The sequence below is a fragment of the Tachypleus tridentatus genome, chromosome 8, assembly GCF_004210375.1.
Source record: "Tachypleus tridentatus isolate NWPU-2018 chromosome 8, ASM421037v1, whole genome shotgun sequence".
NCBI classification, from domain to species: domain Eukaryota; kingdom Metazoa; phylum Arthropoda; class Merostomata; order Xiphosura; family Limulidae; genus Tachypleus; species Tachypleus tridentatus.
The window spans coordinates 65710694-65727772 of NC_134832.1; the positions used below are offsets into that span (position 1 = coordinate 65710694).

General features: G+C 29.4%; 1 protein-coding gene across 1 annotated transcript in view; it reads left to right on the plus strand.

Moving 5' to 3' along the window:
- The window catches only part of LOC143222551 (uncharacterized), a 78321-nt gene that overhangs the window by 35580 nt on the left and 25662 nt on the right, over nucleotides 1-17079 (plus strand). The window contains exons 12-21 of the mRNA XM_076449187.1: nucleotides 4110-4148; nucleotides 6365-6472; nucleotides 7161-7415; nucleotides 7765-7806; nucleotides 9392-9523; nucleotides 11638-11955; nucleotides 12627-12680; nucleotides 13137-13181; nucleotides 15028-15063; nucleotides 16566-16700. Coding sequence (XP_076305302.1) covers nucleotides 4110-4148; nucleotides 6365-6472; nucleotides 7161-7415; nucleotides 7765-7806; nucleotides 9392-9523; nucleotides 11638-11955; nucleotides 12627-12680; nucleotides 13137-13181; nucleotides 15028-15063; nucleotides 16566-16700 — 1164 coding nt within the window. The remainder of the gene's footprint in view (nucleotides 1-4109; nucleotides 4149-6364; nucleotides 6473-7160; nucleotides 7416-7764; nucleotides 7807-9391; nucleotides 9524-11637; nucleotides 11956-12626; nucleotides 12681-13136; nucleotides 13182-15027; nucleotides 15064-16565; nucleotides 16701-17079) is intronic.

Consider the following 17079-nt stretch of genomic DNA (forward strand, 5'->3'; position numbering starts at 1 on the left):
TTACTTTCATTCTAGCTAGCTTTGTTTTTTGTCATTTCCTTGAAATAACATTTAGTCTACCTATGGGTGGTAAGGCTGTAAACTGCATCTTATGCATTCCCTCCATTGGTACATAAGATAGTGTACATAGTTACAGTTTCCTTGTGTTTTAAAGAGAATGAGAAGTCATATGAATAAATCTGGCATTACTGTTTCATTAGATAATGTGAGGATTAGTTTTTCTGGAATAGAATCTTAACCAATGCAGTTTGGGGAAATATTATCTACAACCCAATCCATCATCAATAAGAAAGAACACACACATACTGTATTTCTGTTTATTTATAAGTATAATAAAGACTGTTCATTGTAATTTTGTATAACTATGGTAAATTTATTTATTTATTTCTCACAAACTCAATTACTTAGAGTGCTAAGATTTATTTTTTGATACACATCTTATCCAAATCTCTGGCTATTATCTTAAGAACATTTAACAAGGTTGGATCTACTTAGTGAATCATTTTAAGTTGTTTGTTAATGTTTTGTTAAGTTATAATGGTTGCTAACTAACCTGTATTTCATTATAAAGAAAACAAGTAAAGAAAAACTTTTATAAAAAGGAAGTAAATGTAGGGCTGGTTTAATATCAATTTTCAAGAGCAATGCAAACAAGATAGTAGGGATGCTCTTTGCATCATCCATACATTATAGCAGAATCATTTTTGTTATTCCTAGTTTCATTAGTAAGTAACCACTGACTATAAGATATTTAATAAATTTCTTATAAGAAGGATACAATATATTCCAAACACTATTTATTGTCCAATTACAAAATTACAATCCTGTCCAAGAGAACCACAAAAATACTATTTCACTGGGACTCAAGGAAAGGCATGTAGTGACATTAGAGAATATTAAGGAGATTCTAAATATAATATTTATATATAGTCCATCAACTATTAAATTAGTGTCATACACAAGGTTTTTATAAAATAATGCTAGTGATTTTAAAACCTAAGTAACAATGATGGGTTAAACATTTATCAGTAATTATTCTTTTAATGTTTCAAATTTGCTTGAGAAAACTAAAAGAAAATGATTTATAAGAAATTCTTCAATGTTTTAAAGGCTGGAATTTATATAGACATTCAGTTATCTTTTGAGACTTTGATCAAGTGTCATGTAGTAAGAATTTTATAAACATCTCATATTTTATACTTATTTGGGTAAAAACTGTTAAAACATTGCTAGAAATACAAATACGTAAGTTGATTTTTGCCATGAAATCACATGAGAAATAACCTAATTTTTTAATTGTTTTTCAAAATGTTTAAAAAATATTAACACACTTTTTAACATCAGGTATTCAGAAAAGGTAGATATACTAAAGTGTAGTAACTGTCAGGAAAGTTTCTTAGCTGAATACAGATCATTTTCACATTGTTTTTCATTCTACTTCATTATACCTTATAATCAAAATATCTACTTACAAAAAATATGATGCTTCATATTATAAAATATAATGAGAGATCTCTGTGTTGATGTCTTAGTTATTTTAGAGTAGCTATTTAATATCAGTGAAAAGAATATGTCTGTCATACAGTACAGACAATGTAATAAGATTACATCTATAGCTTGAACAAACTTACAGTATGTTTACATTCCCAATGTGCACTAAGCTATACATTATTGTTCTTATTTTTCTATACAATCTCCTTGAATATACATACTGTTGGAAATATACCAGCAATACACTTATGAACACTTTAAATAGAGGCTGTCTGTGATCCTATTCAGTGTAAGATGGAGACATATATTTGGTCCAGGGGGTTCTGAGGCTACTTTTGCTGATTATTCAGGACATTCTGGAGAGAATTTCTCACAAGGCAAATTTTGATTAGCCACTTACTATTTCACTTATTCAATTAGTAAATTGGGTTTATGAGGTTCTAAAGCTATCTCTAGTTGATTTTGAATCTAGTTTGAAAGTCATGGCATGATTGTTCAATGTATATCCTGAAACACAGCTTCTAATAGAATAGATTCTGTCCTCATCTTCAAAACTCTTCCACTCAGGCAGACCATCATCAATGGCATTGGTGATTATCCAATGCTGGTGAGGTCTGTGAGAGTGAGATTATAACATTTTTTGAACACCTGCAATTTCTTCGCCACAGATACATGGATACTTCAGGTCCTGACATTGGGGTTGGTCATTCAATTCACTTCTCCATCTCCAGTATCCTCCCAACAAGTGTTATTTCAACCCTCAACAGATTTGCAGAAACTGATACTTTGTTCTAAAGCTAGTAGAAAGTTATTGGTCAAGGTAGTGGTAGAGAAAGTTGATCCTGTTCTGCTGGGATTTTATTCCTGTTTATTTGTTGTACCTAAAAAGACATGAGATTAAGATACTTTTTATTCATCATACCTTTTAATTTAGGTTCAGAAATATAACAAAAGCTTTTTGTATAAAAAATTATTATATTTTTATGAACAAATTCCAACTGATTGCTTTATAATATAAACCACATCATGTTAGAGCCTAAATTTAATTAAATTCTTTAATTTTGGTTGACAAGAATTGCCTAAGACTTAACTTAAACTGCTTTTGCAAACCTGAAGTGAAAAACTGTAGTAAAAACAAAGATATAAAGTAAAATTTATACAGGATAATAAGGACCAAATGAAAAGCACTGTGTTTCAAAATTTGAGAAAATCAGCTTCTCTATGAGAAAAATGTTATTGGAAAATTGTTTATTTTCTCATCTTACTTCTTTGACAGGCAATTATATTCAATTTTCAGAAATATATCATAAGTACTTTGATAATTTGAATGTAAACAACAAATTGCCAAATTTGACATACTAGTAGCTAACATGGTAGCATATTATGGTGCAAAGAAAGTAATTTATACAAACATCTCTGCTATTTTTAGTTTAATTGTTCACTAATCATTTATTAGAAATATTTAAAGATTTTTTGATGAGAACAATAAAATATGTTACAAAACTGTTCAACATTGTGTTTAACCCTTTCGGTTCTGAATAACAACTTTTAATGTTTGGCATGGTGCTGAATATATATATTTGATACTTCAACTAATTACGGTATCAGTACTAAAAGCATGATAACTTGGCAATAACTCAACAAAAATCCCTGAAATATTCAGTGATTGTACTCAATACTATATATGTTAAATTCAATACATAAGAATAACAGGAATAAAGGAAGGTTGCCTGCTGCGCTGAGCCTTTAAGTTGACTGTGGTCGCCAACCACACCAAAAGGGTTAAGGAAATGAGTTTGCTAGGTATATTTTTTCAATTACTGGGTTTATAAACTAAATCAAAATGAATATTGTATTGAATAAAGAAATATTAAAGAGATTTTACACAACAGAATATTTGAAAGTCGTCTTTTGTATACTAAAGTTGATGTAAGGTTTTCATGAAATAATGCTCAGTAATAATACAGCAGTGAGTTAATCTTTAGTAAATTTTTATAACCCCTCAACATTTCCAGTTTCTCAGCATCCTTTCAGCAATATTTTCAGATAAGATGTTTTCATTTAATAATTTTTAGACAGAGGCTCATATAATGGCTCTGAGTTTGTGTTTTTTTGTTTTCAAGTTTGTACTTTTAGCTCATAGCTCTGTCTTCTTTTGACTGATTTTTAATCTTATTACAGTTTTGGACTAAGAAGGTCAAACCCTTTCCATTGAGGTATTGACCACACCCAAGGTTTCATAGCTTAGTATACTCAAATTCTGCTTAAAAGAATTTCAATTTCAGGGTAAGCTGATATAGATCCTGATGAATAATACAGTTGAATCATGTATACATAATCCTCACAACTGGTGTTGCTGGTGCACAAAAATGTAGTTAATAAAAAGAAGGGAAAAAAAAAGGTCTCATAGATTAATTTGATCCAATCATGCCTAAAAGAATTTCAAATGCCAAAGCTTGTTTTTAGTTTCAGTAACTCTTATGCTAATACTTTTGCATTTTTGCATCAAATGTATATTTTATTGAATTTCTACAAAATGCTTTTGCTGTTTCAGTACATAAAATATGAATGATTTGAGGTTGTTTAGCTACTAATAGTTTATTCTCTTTTTTATTTAGAAAATATGCATGATGATGAACAGCATGATAGCAATCAAGGTATGTTTTCTTTTTTACATGAGGCTTTTCTGATTATCCTTTTTCTTAATTCTAACAAACAGTTTTCAAATTTTATTACTCTTATTATTTTAATAGTTTTTGTGGGATTATTTTATATTTTAATGAACTTTGTGCTGTCGCTTAAAATATCATTGGGATTGTAAAAATTACTCATAAGAACTGTTTTTTTTTGCCTTTATCATTCTTTATATAACTATTTATTTCTTTTACTATGATCCCTTATTGCTTACATTTCCTCATTATGAAGGCTATATAACTTAAACATAAAGTTTAATCAATGACAATACAGCTATTCCATTTATGTGAGCTCTGTTGCTATTAAATCATTCATTACTATCATTCTATATATTTTTGTATGAAACACTTTGTAAGTTTTCAACAGACAGCAAAATATTTTCAAATTTAAGTTTAAAAGTCTAATATATAAACATTCCATGCATTTTACCTTCTTATTTTAATACAGTATTATTCCAAAGTTACAAGTCATTTCTGAGTATGTGTTGTTTTTTTGTAACACAGGATTGAAAAAGCCATTTTATGTTACTTTAGCTGTCTTTATTCCTCAATATTTTATTGAACCCACAGCTGCTCTGCCCATTGAGGCATTGCTGTAATGCTGCATGTTGTGCAAGAATGTGGGTAGCACTGACCTTTTATGGTAGGTCAAGTAGTATCTCAAGGCTACAGCCTCTCTTGTTCTTGAACGAGAATGACTAGTGTTGCTAGTCACTTTTAGTAAATCCATACTTATCTGCAAGATAAGGAAAGCTAAATATAAACAGATTTTAACCTAATTAGTTTGAAAGCAAGTTACCTAATACATTACAAGTGGCTATCCTTTGTATATGAAAGCAAGTACTTAGAATTTGTATGTGTTAAATTTGTTATAATAACAATTCTTTAGCCATACATTACAACATGTCCATTTTCTTTATTATTTCATTCCCCTGAATTCAGTTTCTTAGAGATTCAGCACTTCATAATAGATATCTTGTTGAACTTATTGCTGTTAAGCTGAATATACCATGGAGTGGATAGAAATGAAAAACTTTTGGTATCATTATTAGATATAACCTTTTCCCTTCAGTGATTGATTCTTACTCTTGGTTGTAACTTCTTATAGTTCTGGAGAATGACACTTCCATATGTACAAACTTATATAACATAAGAGTTGTTGGTTTAGGAGAAGGGCTTTCATGGATGTTAGACTTTTCCTGATGCTATGAAGGTCCATGTTTTCAATCTCATTATAGCTGATGATTCAGATGGAAAAGTTATCAAGATCTGATGCACTAAGAACTTTTCTCCTGAGGATATACTCCAATGTAAAGGAAAAATGAAACTAGGCTGCAAGATAAAGAAGGCTATCAGAATTGACTGATGACTCAAAATGTGAAAAAAGAGCCAACAACAGGCAGTAAACAATGCAATTATAGCATCACAAATTTATATAGTCTAAGTCAGGACCAGCCACTAAATTGGAGAAGTGCAACAGATAACTTGTGCTGAACAGTTTGGTGGTCATCACACATCATAGCTCTCTCAGAGTTGAATGGATTTTATTTGGTACATGCCTGTCAGAATACAAGGGATAGAGATACAAGAGGGGGCAGAAGATTGGTAGATCTCATGGTATGTTGGCAAACTCCATTCTGGTGAATAAACTAGATGTGGGTGGAAAGGTAAATAAGACTAATGTAATGAAGATATTTCTCACAGAATAATGGTAGTTGTTGCCTATGTCAGTTCTGGCATTGATATTCTTGGAATAGATGTATTGCAGTGTTTATCAGTCAGTTTCTTCTGTGCAACAAACGGAGTGATGTTCAGTGAGAGTCTAGTGTATCAGTACATGTAACTTAGTTATAAGTTGCTTTCTCTTCGTTATTTTACAATGTAGAACCAACATACCAAACCCTATTAAGGTAGGGTAAAAACGTTATTTTAGGTAAGTCAGTTCATGAAAGAAATTTACAAACTCAAAACACAGAAGGTCAAAATAGATTAATATTTTAAATTAACTTCCATAATTGATTGAATGTTATGTGTTAAGACATGGTTACAGTAACAAATTAAACATTTATCTTTTTGTATTTATTTATAAGAAATAAAGTTTCTAATGTTTAAAAAAACACTTAGAAAATTAATAAAGATGTGAATATGTTATTATAGCGTTACTTATTTTAATGTTACAGCCTTCTGTCCAGTCTTTTTTATAAGACATGTCTTTGTTGGAGACAAAAGCCATTTCCAGAAGAAAGTCAGCTACAGTGTAAATAATGATTGTTCCTGTAATCTCAAAGGTAAGAAGCTCTTGTAATGTTTCAACAGTAAGCATGAGGTCTTATAATACTAAAATATTATGGTTTGATTCCTGAAGTAATCACAGTGCAGATAACCCATTACATGGGTTTGTGCTTAACAGCAAAAGAAACATGCAGAGGTACATTGCAAATAATATTTTTGGTAAGCATTGCATATATCAATGCTAAAGTTGCACAACATTAAAAATAAATATATTAAAACTAATTATATATGGTACATATTTTGAATTTTGCAATATTACTGCAGACTTGTGCTATTTTTTGGATGATTATAATTTATTGTATTCTAATGACTTTAACTTCATGTTGATGAATAAAGAATTAGATGTGAGCTTTATTCATTGAAAATATTTCGATAAAGTTATAAATACACTGTCTGATAATCTTTTTTCTGCATTGCTTGATTATTATGAAATACTTCAACAGTACTTGTCTAAATTTTATGCACAAAAAATTCAGAAAACGTCAGAGAAATGTGGTAAGCTTTGAAGTTAGTAATCCTTTAGTAAAATTAAAATGCCTATTAGATAGTAGAACTTACAATTTATAATTTAAAGATATATTTTTCTGAAATGGTTGCAGTCAATATTTGACATTACAGCTTTTAAAATAAAATTTAGTTTACACTTGAGTAATATAGTATCCTCTTTTTTTTCTTTTTTTTCAGGACGATATTTCTTGGCAAGCTCTGTTGCTCCATGGATTAAAGAAGGTTATCATTATAGCCATGTTCAGTTGTCTAATGATGTTTATTTCATGAAGTACAATAACCAAAACAAAATGAAAATCAAGAGAGCCTTAAGAAAATGTTCATATTCTGCAGATACATACAGTGGTTGTCCTACAGCACCTTACTCTTGTCCCACATGTGACAACTCCATCAGTTTTGATTTAGAAAAACGTTTCTGTGATTTGGATATAGGTTTGTGTTACATTTATGTATTTTGTACTTCACAGGATCACTAACCAATCACATATGTACCTTTAGTTGTTTAAAATATATTATGTATGTTTGGCTAAAATACTTCTACTTATATGTGAAATAAACTAATAATCAGTCAAAATAGCTTTTTTATGTTTTTATAATAAATTGTTTAAAATTATCTTGAAAAGAAACATTTTAAATCAAAAGTCTTGTGCATTAACAAAAATGTATTGAGAAATTTACATTCATGAATTAGTCATTTGTAGAAGTACTTTTTTCATAATCTGATTTTAGCATTACTTAAATCAAAATATATTTTTAAAACTCTCACTTGTTTTTATTTTAGCCATCAAAATGAAAGTGAGCAATATGTTTGAACCTGATGAAGGTAGGATTTTTTTTTTTGTCCTCAGCTGAAGGACTGTTAAAAGTTTTGTTACCTAAGTGAAAGCTATAGAAATATAATTGTACTGTTTGTCTTATTGGAAAATACATTTGTCAGAGCTTTATTGAAATATTCTTTTAATTTTAGTCATTTCTCATTCATTATTCAAAGATAATAATAATATATATATATAATATAAAACTATTGTTTCTTTTTTATCTTTATTTGGTTAAAAAATGTTACTTAAAAAATGTATAGAAAGTTGAACCTGAGTTCACTAGTGTCCAGTAGAAAAAGTCAAATGTTTCTGCAAAACACAGATTCAGGACAGTTAAGTGAAGAATGAAATTAATATAGATATTAGAGAAATAAACACAAGTGCAATTGTAAACACAAAATTCTTTATTAACAAATGTTGTGTTATGTTAGTACACTGGCTAGATTTATATTTGCACATTGTCTGGCTGCAGGGTTTGAAACAAAATAGATAGATAGAGGAGTCAGTAGTAAGAGACAGAGTTCTAGAAATACATAAGTATTCAGGCAAAACAAAGAAAGTCATTTATTCTATAAGTCCACACACACGCATTATATACTTCAACTAATGTTCTACATGTAGCTTTAAATGGAGCCACTTGTATAAGTTTCTGTACTGGCTGTATGAATAGGCTACCTTCCCAGAAGTCCATACAGAAACATATATACCCCACCTTAAGGACAAAAGTTGCAATATGTAAATTTTACTTGTTTAAAAGAACAAGTTTGTGCTGAATAAGAATATCATGATGTATACAGAAACTACATACAAGTTTAAACAAATATGATATCAATATACCCAAATAAAAATATATTCCATAGTACTTGTTGAATGGTTAATATCATGATTATTTCGATCACTATGTTATTTGACAGATCTTTGGATCCTGGTAATCAATAAGTGGTCAACTTTTTTGGTAGTATTTTATTTACCTCTCTTTAAGTTGAGTTAAAAAGACATAAAATGCTTGATTACCTTTTTGTAATTTGTAGCTTTTACATAGTAGATTGCAGAATGGCTCTGAGTTTATTTTGAAGTAGAAACGTTTAGCTCATAGCTTCAACTCTTGAATGACTTGAGATCTAATGACAGCCTGGCTACTGAGGATTCCCTCTTGTTTTCTTTAAAATGTGTGATAGTTTTGCCTACACATTTTATATTGTTTCTAATGATCATTATTTTTGTGAATAATATTTTGAAATAAAAATTCATTAATAATTATTTGTGCATCATTAATATCAATGCCTCTCCTAGTATTAAAGGTCTGTAAGATACAATAATGTACAATAGTTTGGAACTTTAAAACACTAGTTATGATTCTTTTAGGTACAGTAACACTAAAGTAATGATATTTAGAAAAATTCTTGAAGTACTATACATAGTTAATGTTTTGATCATATTAGTAGAGTATTCAAAAGTTCCATAAAATAAAGTTGAAAAATATAGTAAATCAGAAATAAGCATTTTCTTTAATAAAAGATAAAAATAATACATACATTGTTAATGACAGTATAAATAACTACTTATGATTAAAGATATGTTTTAACTTAGAGGAAGGCTTCTTCACAAGTATGTGTTCAACATTTGATGTTCAGGAAGTTTACAGAGGGAACTCTTCCAGGTTTCATAAGCACGTTGATACTGCACTTCGTGAACATTGTTCTTGTGATTTATTTAATGAAGGTTGGTATGAATAAGTACCTTTTTTGTATGTAAAAACTAATGTTATATGTTTCTTAGCTTTCATTATGAATGTTGAAATTCGATTGTGTCAATGTTTCTCATCTACAGATAAACTAAGTTTACTGTGTGAATTTCTCCATTTTCCACAATTATAAATTCCATAATTATTGCCAAAAGAACTGCTTCTTAAAATTATTAAATATATATTTCTTTGCTTAGTTCAGATTCTTTATAGAAATTGACTGTGCATTATTTCTTACAAAGATTTTGTAACAAAATTTGGAACTTAGTCAAATTAATTTTCAAGTCTATCTTGAGTACCTCTAATTTATTCACCTTCCCAACAAATAAGTCTTGCTGCATTCCTTCAAAATTTGTTTTTCTTTTATTTTTTAACCAAGATCTCGTGTTTCCTTGTGTGGTAAAACATCAATATTATTTAGGAATTGATCACTTATGTCCACATGTTCCATAATCTTCACCTACTCAACCATTTCCATAGTAATTATCAATAAATCTAAAAAAGCATTATTTCCAGTAAATTCCTTGACTAATTAGTGAATGAAACCTTCCTGAAATATTTCTTACAACCTGCTCCATCATATCTTGACTTCAATATTTCCTTGTCTTTTTACCTGAAACTAGAATTCCCCATAATCATAATCTACTCAACAGCTAAAATCATAATCTATATGCAAGTTTTCTCATTATTTTTTCAGTTTCATCTGGTAGATCTGTATTAAAATCAACCTAAAATTCTTCTAACTCTATATCCACTAACAGAATCTCCCTACTATTTTTGACATCCTCAGTTTCATTGGTAGTAATTCATATTTTGTATATTTATCTATTCCTCCCCTTGTTTAGCATTCTATCCATACTAAATAACCTATAACTCTTTATTTTAAAGGAATTTCCATTATCACAATTGTTTACTTTTGTCAAGTTGCAGTTAATCCCATTATATAAAAGTCCTCCAATCTGACTAATGCTCTAAGGTAATCTGTTTTACTTCTTATACTTCTAGCATTACAACATCTATAACTGTAACCACTGTAAGTTTTTCTTGTCTATCTTTAACTTCTTTTTTTGTTTTCTTTCCTTCTCATAGTATCTCAGCTGTAAAAGCTAAAGGCTGAAAGTTATTACTCATTAGAACTCCTTCATTACTTTTAAATGCACTATTAATAGCCCTAATAGCACTGTGTTTTAACTTCTTGAAATATATTATTATCTAGTGTATTTCTTGCATGTAAAAGTTTAAGTTGGTCTTTAAATTCTTCTGCCATTTTCCACAGTTTGTCTTTCTCTCTGTCTATTGCCTCTACTCTGCTTAGGATAGCCTCCAAAATCTCCTCCAACCTGCACAGACAAATTGTAGTTCTTCATTATTAGTTTCCTTAAAAGTGATACCAGCCCCAGTTTTACAAATAAAACCCATTTCTTGCATCCATCACACCATACAAGCTGTGAGTTTTTCACATCTTCATTACTCTTATCAATGTTATCTGGGAATAAATAATCAATACTAAATATACATAGTCTATTGAAAATGCTGTTCAATCTAACATTACAGAAGTAGATATATTACATTATTTTCCTCTACTTTGTCTTCACACTGAAGTAAATTGTTGTAAGTATATTTATGGAACATTTAGGTTTCAAAAAATGATATTTGCAAATTGTGTAACTGTTTACTATTATTGAAAGATATCTAAACTTAAGGCATTTAAAAATAATCCTGTTGTTTCATGCAAAAGATTTAACTGAAATATATCTTTATGAAATATTAAGTAACACATTTCATTTTTGTGAGAAAAACCACTTGAATATTTGGGACATTTTACAGAAACTAGTAGTAATAATAATAGATAAATCTGAGAGTTAAAGAAAATGCTGCACATTCCCTTTACTTCTGAATAAATATCGGATGTTTTACGTGTTTAAAACTTCAACAAATGGTATATTAATATTATCTGTTTTACTGTTTTATTCTTTTCAGTTGAACTTTCTTGATATGTATGTGTGTGAGAAATTCTAATAATGTTTGAAAATACGTATAAGCAAGGTACCAACTGTCAGAATAAATTCTAACGTACACTCTTTTATTCCAGTACCAGTGGATGTGCTTGTATTATCAACAAATAAAGCTTGGATTGCAACTGAAACTAACTACAACCAGCTGAAACTTGGAAAAGGTGTTAATATGTTGTATTTTAGTGACAAGAACCTTGGAAAGATAAAGCAAATGATCAGAAACTGTAACTATTCTTCTGACATTCAAACTTACACTGTTTTGCCAAAGTCTACATCAGAAAAACCATCTAATAGTAGAGAAGAAGAGTGTACATTCACAAACCTATCATCATGCCCAGAATGTCCTTCAGTTCCATCCATTGACCTCCTAAGCACATATTGTCTAGCAAAATATGGTTAGTGTAAAATGTGCTTGTAACTATAACTCACAAACATCTAAAATTTAATTATCAATGAAAATGTGTATCTTTATTTGAGAGATCATTGCGCAATTTTATTTGAATGTAAACATATGTATTTTACTTAGTTTGTAGTATTTACCTGTTTAATACAAGAAAATAACACAGATTCCATGATCTTTTCTAAGTGTATAAATTCCAGCATAAATCATTAGGAATTAACACTTTTATTTGTTTTTCAATTATGGTCATTCAAATCATCAGTCTTTTCTTAAAGAGGATTTTAATTTAATGGAATCTTCATATTTTTTCATATGATTAGGGAGTAATATTTTATCTTTAATTTTTTTATTAATTCATGTTTAAGTGTTAATTAAAATTAATAAAGAATAATTACTTTACTATAAAGGAAAATTGAATGCTTAGCTGATACTTTTAACTTATTATTTTCTATTAAGTAATAACAAGTGAGAATCCTGTTTAAGAGTTCACATACTTCCTATTGTTTTGCATGATGAACATGTATTAAGTGTAATTTACCTATCACCACAGTTGTAGAATTAAAGCCTAGAATAATGAAAGCTGATTTTTTGTAAAGAAAAGTAACTTAGTAAGAAGTATATAGTAATTAATGTTTTATTGACCGTTTTGTCATTTTCCGTATACAGCTGCTATTGTTTCCTTTACCAATGAAATTTCAGACAAACGTTTGAAAGAACCAAGTGAGTTGTTTCATCCGTTTATTTATTATTTTATTTGCAAAGAAAGGCATTTTGATGTTTTATAATATAAGTTGTTAATAATATCATATTGCTGTATAAACATATTTGTAAATATCAATCTATCTATATTTATATAATGGCTTTTTTATTGATGTAATTGCTTAATTATTGTCGTCTCTCTCTGCTTTTAGTGTATAATTTTTTTAGAAAAATCAGTTAAATGTATTGGAATTTCTTGTTTATCTTTTATTAATTACAAATACTTTAAATAAATATATTAGATAGTTTTAAAGGTACATTTTTTAAATTTAAATTAAAACTTCCTTACTTTTGGCAATTCTATCTGTATAAATAATATATTCTACAGTTACTAAATATACATTCGATTTAATTTTTATGTTGAATTTTTTTAGTCAATTTAAAAGATGAAGTAAAAAATTTATGCTTTGATTTTAGTTGTATATTTTGAAAGAGGAACTAACAACAGTCTGAAGCTCATGCGTAAGTTCACAATGCATTTATGTACATGAATAACAATTTTGTGATTAAATTATATTAGATTTTGTACATAATTTACAGAAAAATACATGTATTTTGTAGTAATTTATGAAAAATGATTGTATCTTAAAAATTACTTGTCCTATTAGAACTAAGTAAGACAAATTGAGAATCTTGTGTTTTATTCAGGAAATATTTGGCATGTACAGCAAAATACAAAATCTGTCATGGTAAGTGTCATTATTATTTTAATCAGTCAAAATCAATGTATCAAGCCACTCCCTAAATGAAGCTTTTATAAACAAACTTTGTATGCTCTGTAACTTTTCATTGGTGCAGATTGAAGCATTTGTTTAGTTGAAATATCTGCTAAGATGAAGTGAGTTTGGTTTATCCAAAGAATATTTTCTAGCCATGTTTCAGCACTCAATGACCTGGCCAAAACTCAGTGGACAAAGCCAAATTACTAAGAACACAATTTGTTATGGTGCACAACTGTCTAAATGATAAGCTTTTTTCTTATATGTATCTTTCTTTATATTTTAATATTGTGGATTATGTCAGATAAAGCTCTTAAGCAGTGCCAACACCATTTGCTGTCCCAAATGGGAGTTTCATTAGCTTGATCTTAGATGTTTTGCTCAGGGAGAGGAGTACCTTTTATTAACATATTTGATTGAATTTGAGAAATTATTTTTTTTACATTCTTAAGGCTCTGTTAAAAATGGCAATATCCACTTTAACTTTGCAATTACCTTTTGACCAAAGCAAAATGGCTAATATTTTGACAGCACAACCAAACAGCAGTTGCATGATCCTGTGCACAGAAACATCATCATATAATTCAAATTATCAGCATCCTATTGTTAAATATTGAAGAAAAGAGAAGCTGAGCAAAACTAATATGTGAGGAAAGCCATTTATGTATGCAGTATAATGTCATTTGAAAATACACTATACGTATCCAAGCCTTTTTCAGTAAAACTTGTGATCAAGAGGTTTTTGAAGAATTTTTTTTTATTCTAACATAACTAGGTTTTAAGATGCAGTTATTTTAAATTGAAATTTCTTTCTACTCACATGCCCCTCCAGTAGTACAGTGATATGTCTGTGAACTCAAACTATTAGAAATCAGGTTTTGATATTGTGGTGGGCAGAGCACAGATAGTCCATTGTGTAAATTTGTGCTCAATTCCAAAAAAGCAAACTTTTTACTCACCAGATATATTTGACCATTTTACAAATTGATCTTAAGCTTAAAACTGAGTTGTGTCTTGCAGTATCAATTTTTTTTTCCTAAATTGTCTATTTTAATCACAGGAAATTTACTCATTCTACAAAAAATGCTAATTAAGTTAGAAATATCAAGGTTTACTTGATATTTCTAACTTGATTAGCATCTTAGCAATAGATATGCTAAATGATCAAGTAAGAGATCTCTAATTTAGTACTTCTTACCAGAGGAAAGAAAACCTCAGTTGGTAGCACTTACCATCTGTACAGCACCTTTTAATTGAATAGTTGGATTCATTATCACTATTTTGATGCTTTCACAGTTGGAGATGCAAGTTCTTTAGTGTATAATACCTTGAAGATTCTGTTCTGCAGCTGAACATGTCATGAATAGAGCAATGGTAGATTTAGGGGGTGTTGGCTATCCACCATATCCACTCCCTCTTAAATCCACCACTGCAGATTTCTTGTAAATCTAAACATGAGAAAATAATATATTGTCTAAACATTTTTAAAAAATGACAATTTCTTATAACAAGTTTGCAATACATATGTGCAAATACAATGAAATAGTCTGTGTATTCAAACGTTTTATTTTAATTTTGGTGTTTTACAGAGGAATTTATAATACAAGATCAAGAAAAAGAAAGTGGTATGTACTATTTTAGTGAAAAAGAAAATAATGTTTTATACTAAATGTGTGAAAATAAAGAGCACTGACAACAATTGAAGTAGTATTCAGAAGGTATAGATTAAAATCATTTTTTTATTATTTTTTTATTTTTTACAGTGACCTGTATGTCTTGGAAAATAATCTTTAAAAACTGTAAACTTCTTTAAGCTGTTAGAAACAACCATCACATTTAGATATGTAGAGGGTTAAGTAAGTTACAATAAAATGAATATAAATGAGAAAATCTGCAAATAATGTGAAAACTACAGCAAATATGAAATTGAGGTGCAACATCATGTATGAAAAATACATTTTGACTTTTCTTGACATTTTGTTGATAAAGTGATGTGGCTGAAAACTGTATGCTTTTGAAATGTGTGTAATGTCTCTTTCTGACACAAAACATTAATACAATTAGATCATGAAAATCTTTTCATCTCAGGGATTCAGAAATTCGAAGATAAGGATAAATCTTTTACTTAATAGCACTAGAAAGAAGTAACATTAATCAAGGGGAAGTATCAAGACATACCAGAAAGAGACCCTCAATAAGTCATACCCTAGCCATGGTAAACATTATATGGTATCTTCTAACAGGAAATAGTCCATGAACATAAAAGATTAGTGCCAAAAGCTTCTCTCATTATCAAGAAGGATTTTCATGTGGAAAATGATCCAAATCAAATGCAAACATATTGCTTCAATGGCATACCCAGTGAAAAAGAAACGTTGTAGAAAAAGTCTTTGAAACAGAGAAGAATCGAATTTTCTGGTAACACTTTATGAAGCACATGTGTATCTTGATAACTGTAAGAAGTCTCATCCCATTTTCTGCTCGTTAATGGGTGAAAAGTAGTTTAAAAAAATGATACATGGCATGTTACAAAACATTTTCAGAGGAGAAAATTAGGGTTGATGAGAGTGAATATAATGTTCTAAACCATTTGTAAGTACCATTTCTTTACAGGAACAAAGCTGGCAGTGTATGGACTTATCAAAATAAGGCTTCTAGTCACATTCCTCTGCAATTGTCACCTACCACAAGTAGTGGGAGAATAAAGTTTGTTCATACTATTCCATCTGATGACATTCTGTTTGATTAAACTATTTAAACAGAAGCTAGTGAACCATCATTCCTTTACAACAGATGGATTATAGAAAGTGGGACGGAATAGTGTGGTTTGACATGACATCCTTACAATGAATCCTTTTGAAATATAAACTGTATTACATGGCTTATCGAAATTCATGATTGTCAGATAGATTATGACTGGATTGAGGGGACATTCATATTAAGTTTGTTTTGTGGCTCCATAGTCATTTTGATTTAACCTACTCAAACCTCTGTACCTAAAAAAAGTTGTCAAATATCAAACTTCATGCAGGGCTAAATGGCATACTTATTGGGCAGTTAAAAATTAAGATAATATTAACATTTCAGTGCAATTTATAACCCAGAATATTTTATACATTTCCAACAGGATTACAAGCAGGATGTTTGGAGGAATCTGTCAAGTTTATATATGATGTGACAGTTGGAAAACCAGCTGAATTAACAAGAGATTATTTTAAGCTGGTGAAACCCTCTCACTGTAAATGCTCCTTCTTAGATTCAGGTACCTTCATAATTAATTAAACAAGAGTTATAAACAATTTTTAAAAATTCTTTGATAGATTGTTTAAGCAGAGTATTCATGATGAAACTTTGTAGAATGGACGGCAACTGCCTGTTGTGGAGAAACAAGTGTAGAGGACAATGTTTCGAAAGTCTTCTGCCTTTCATCTTTAGGTCAATGTATGTGTAACTAACTAAACTAACGTGGCAGGGGTTCAGTTTAGAGAGAGAGAAATCCAAAGAGTTCTCTCTCCAACTGGGGTGTTCAGGAACTTTGTAGTTCCTCTTCGTCCCCTTCGTGGATTGTTATTAGGATTAAGTGGTGGGTTTTTTTTTATTATTATTATTTTAATAAATTAATTATCGTTATTATTCTTGAC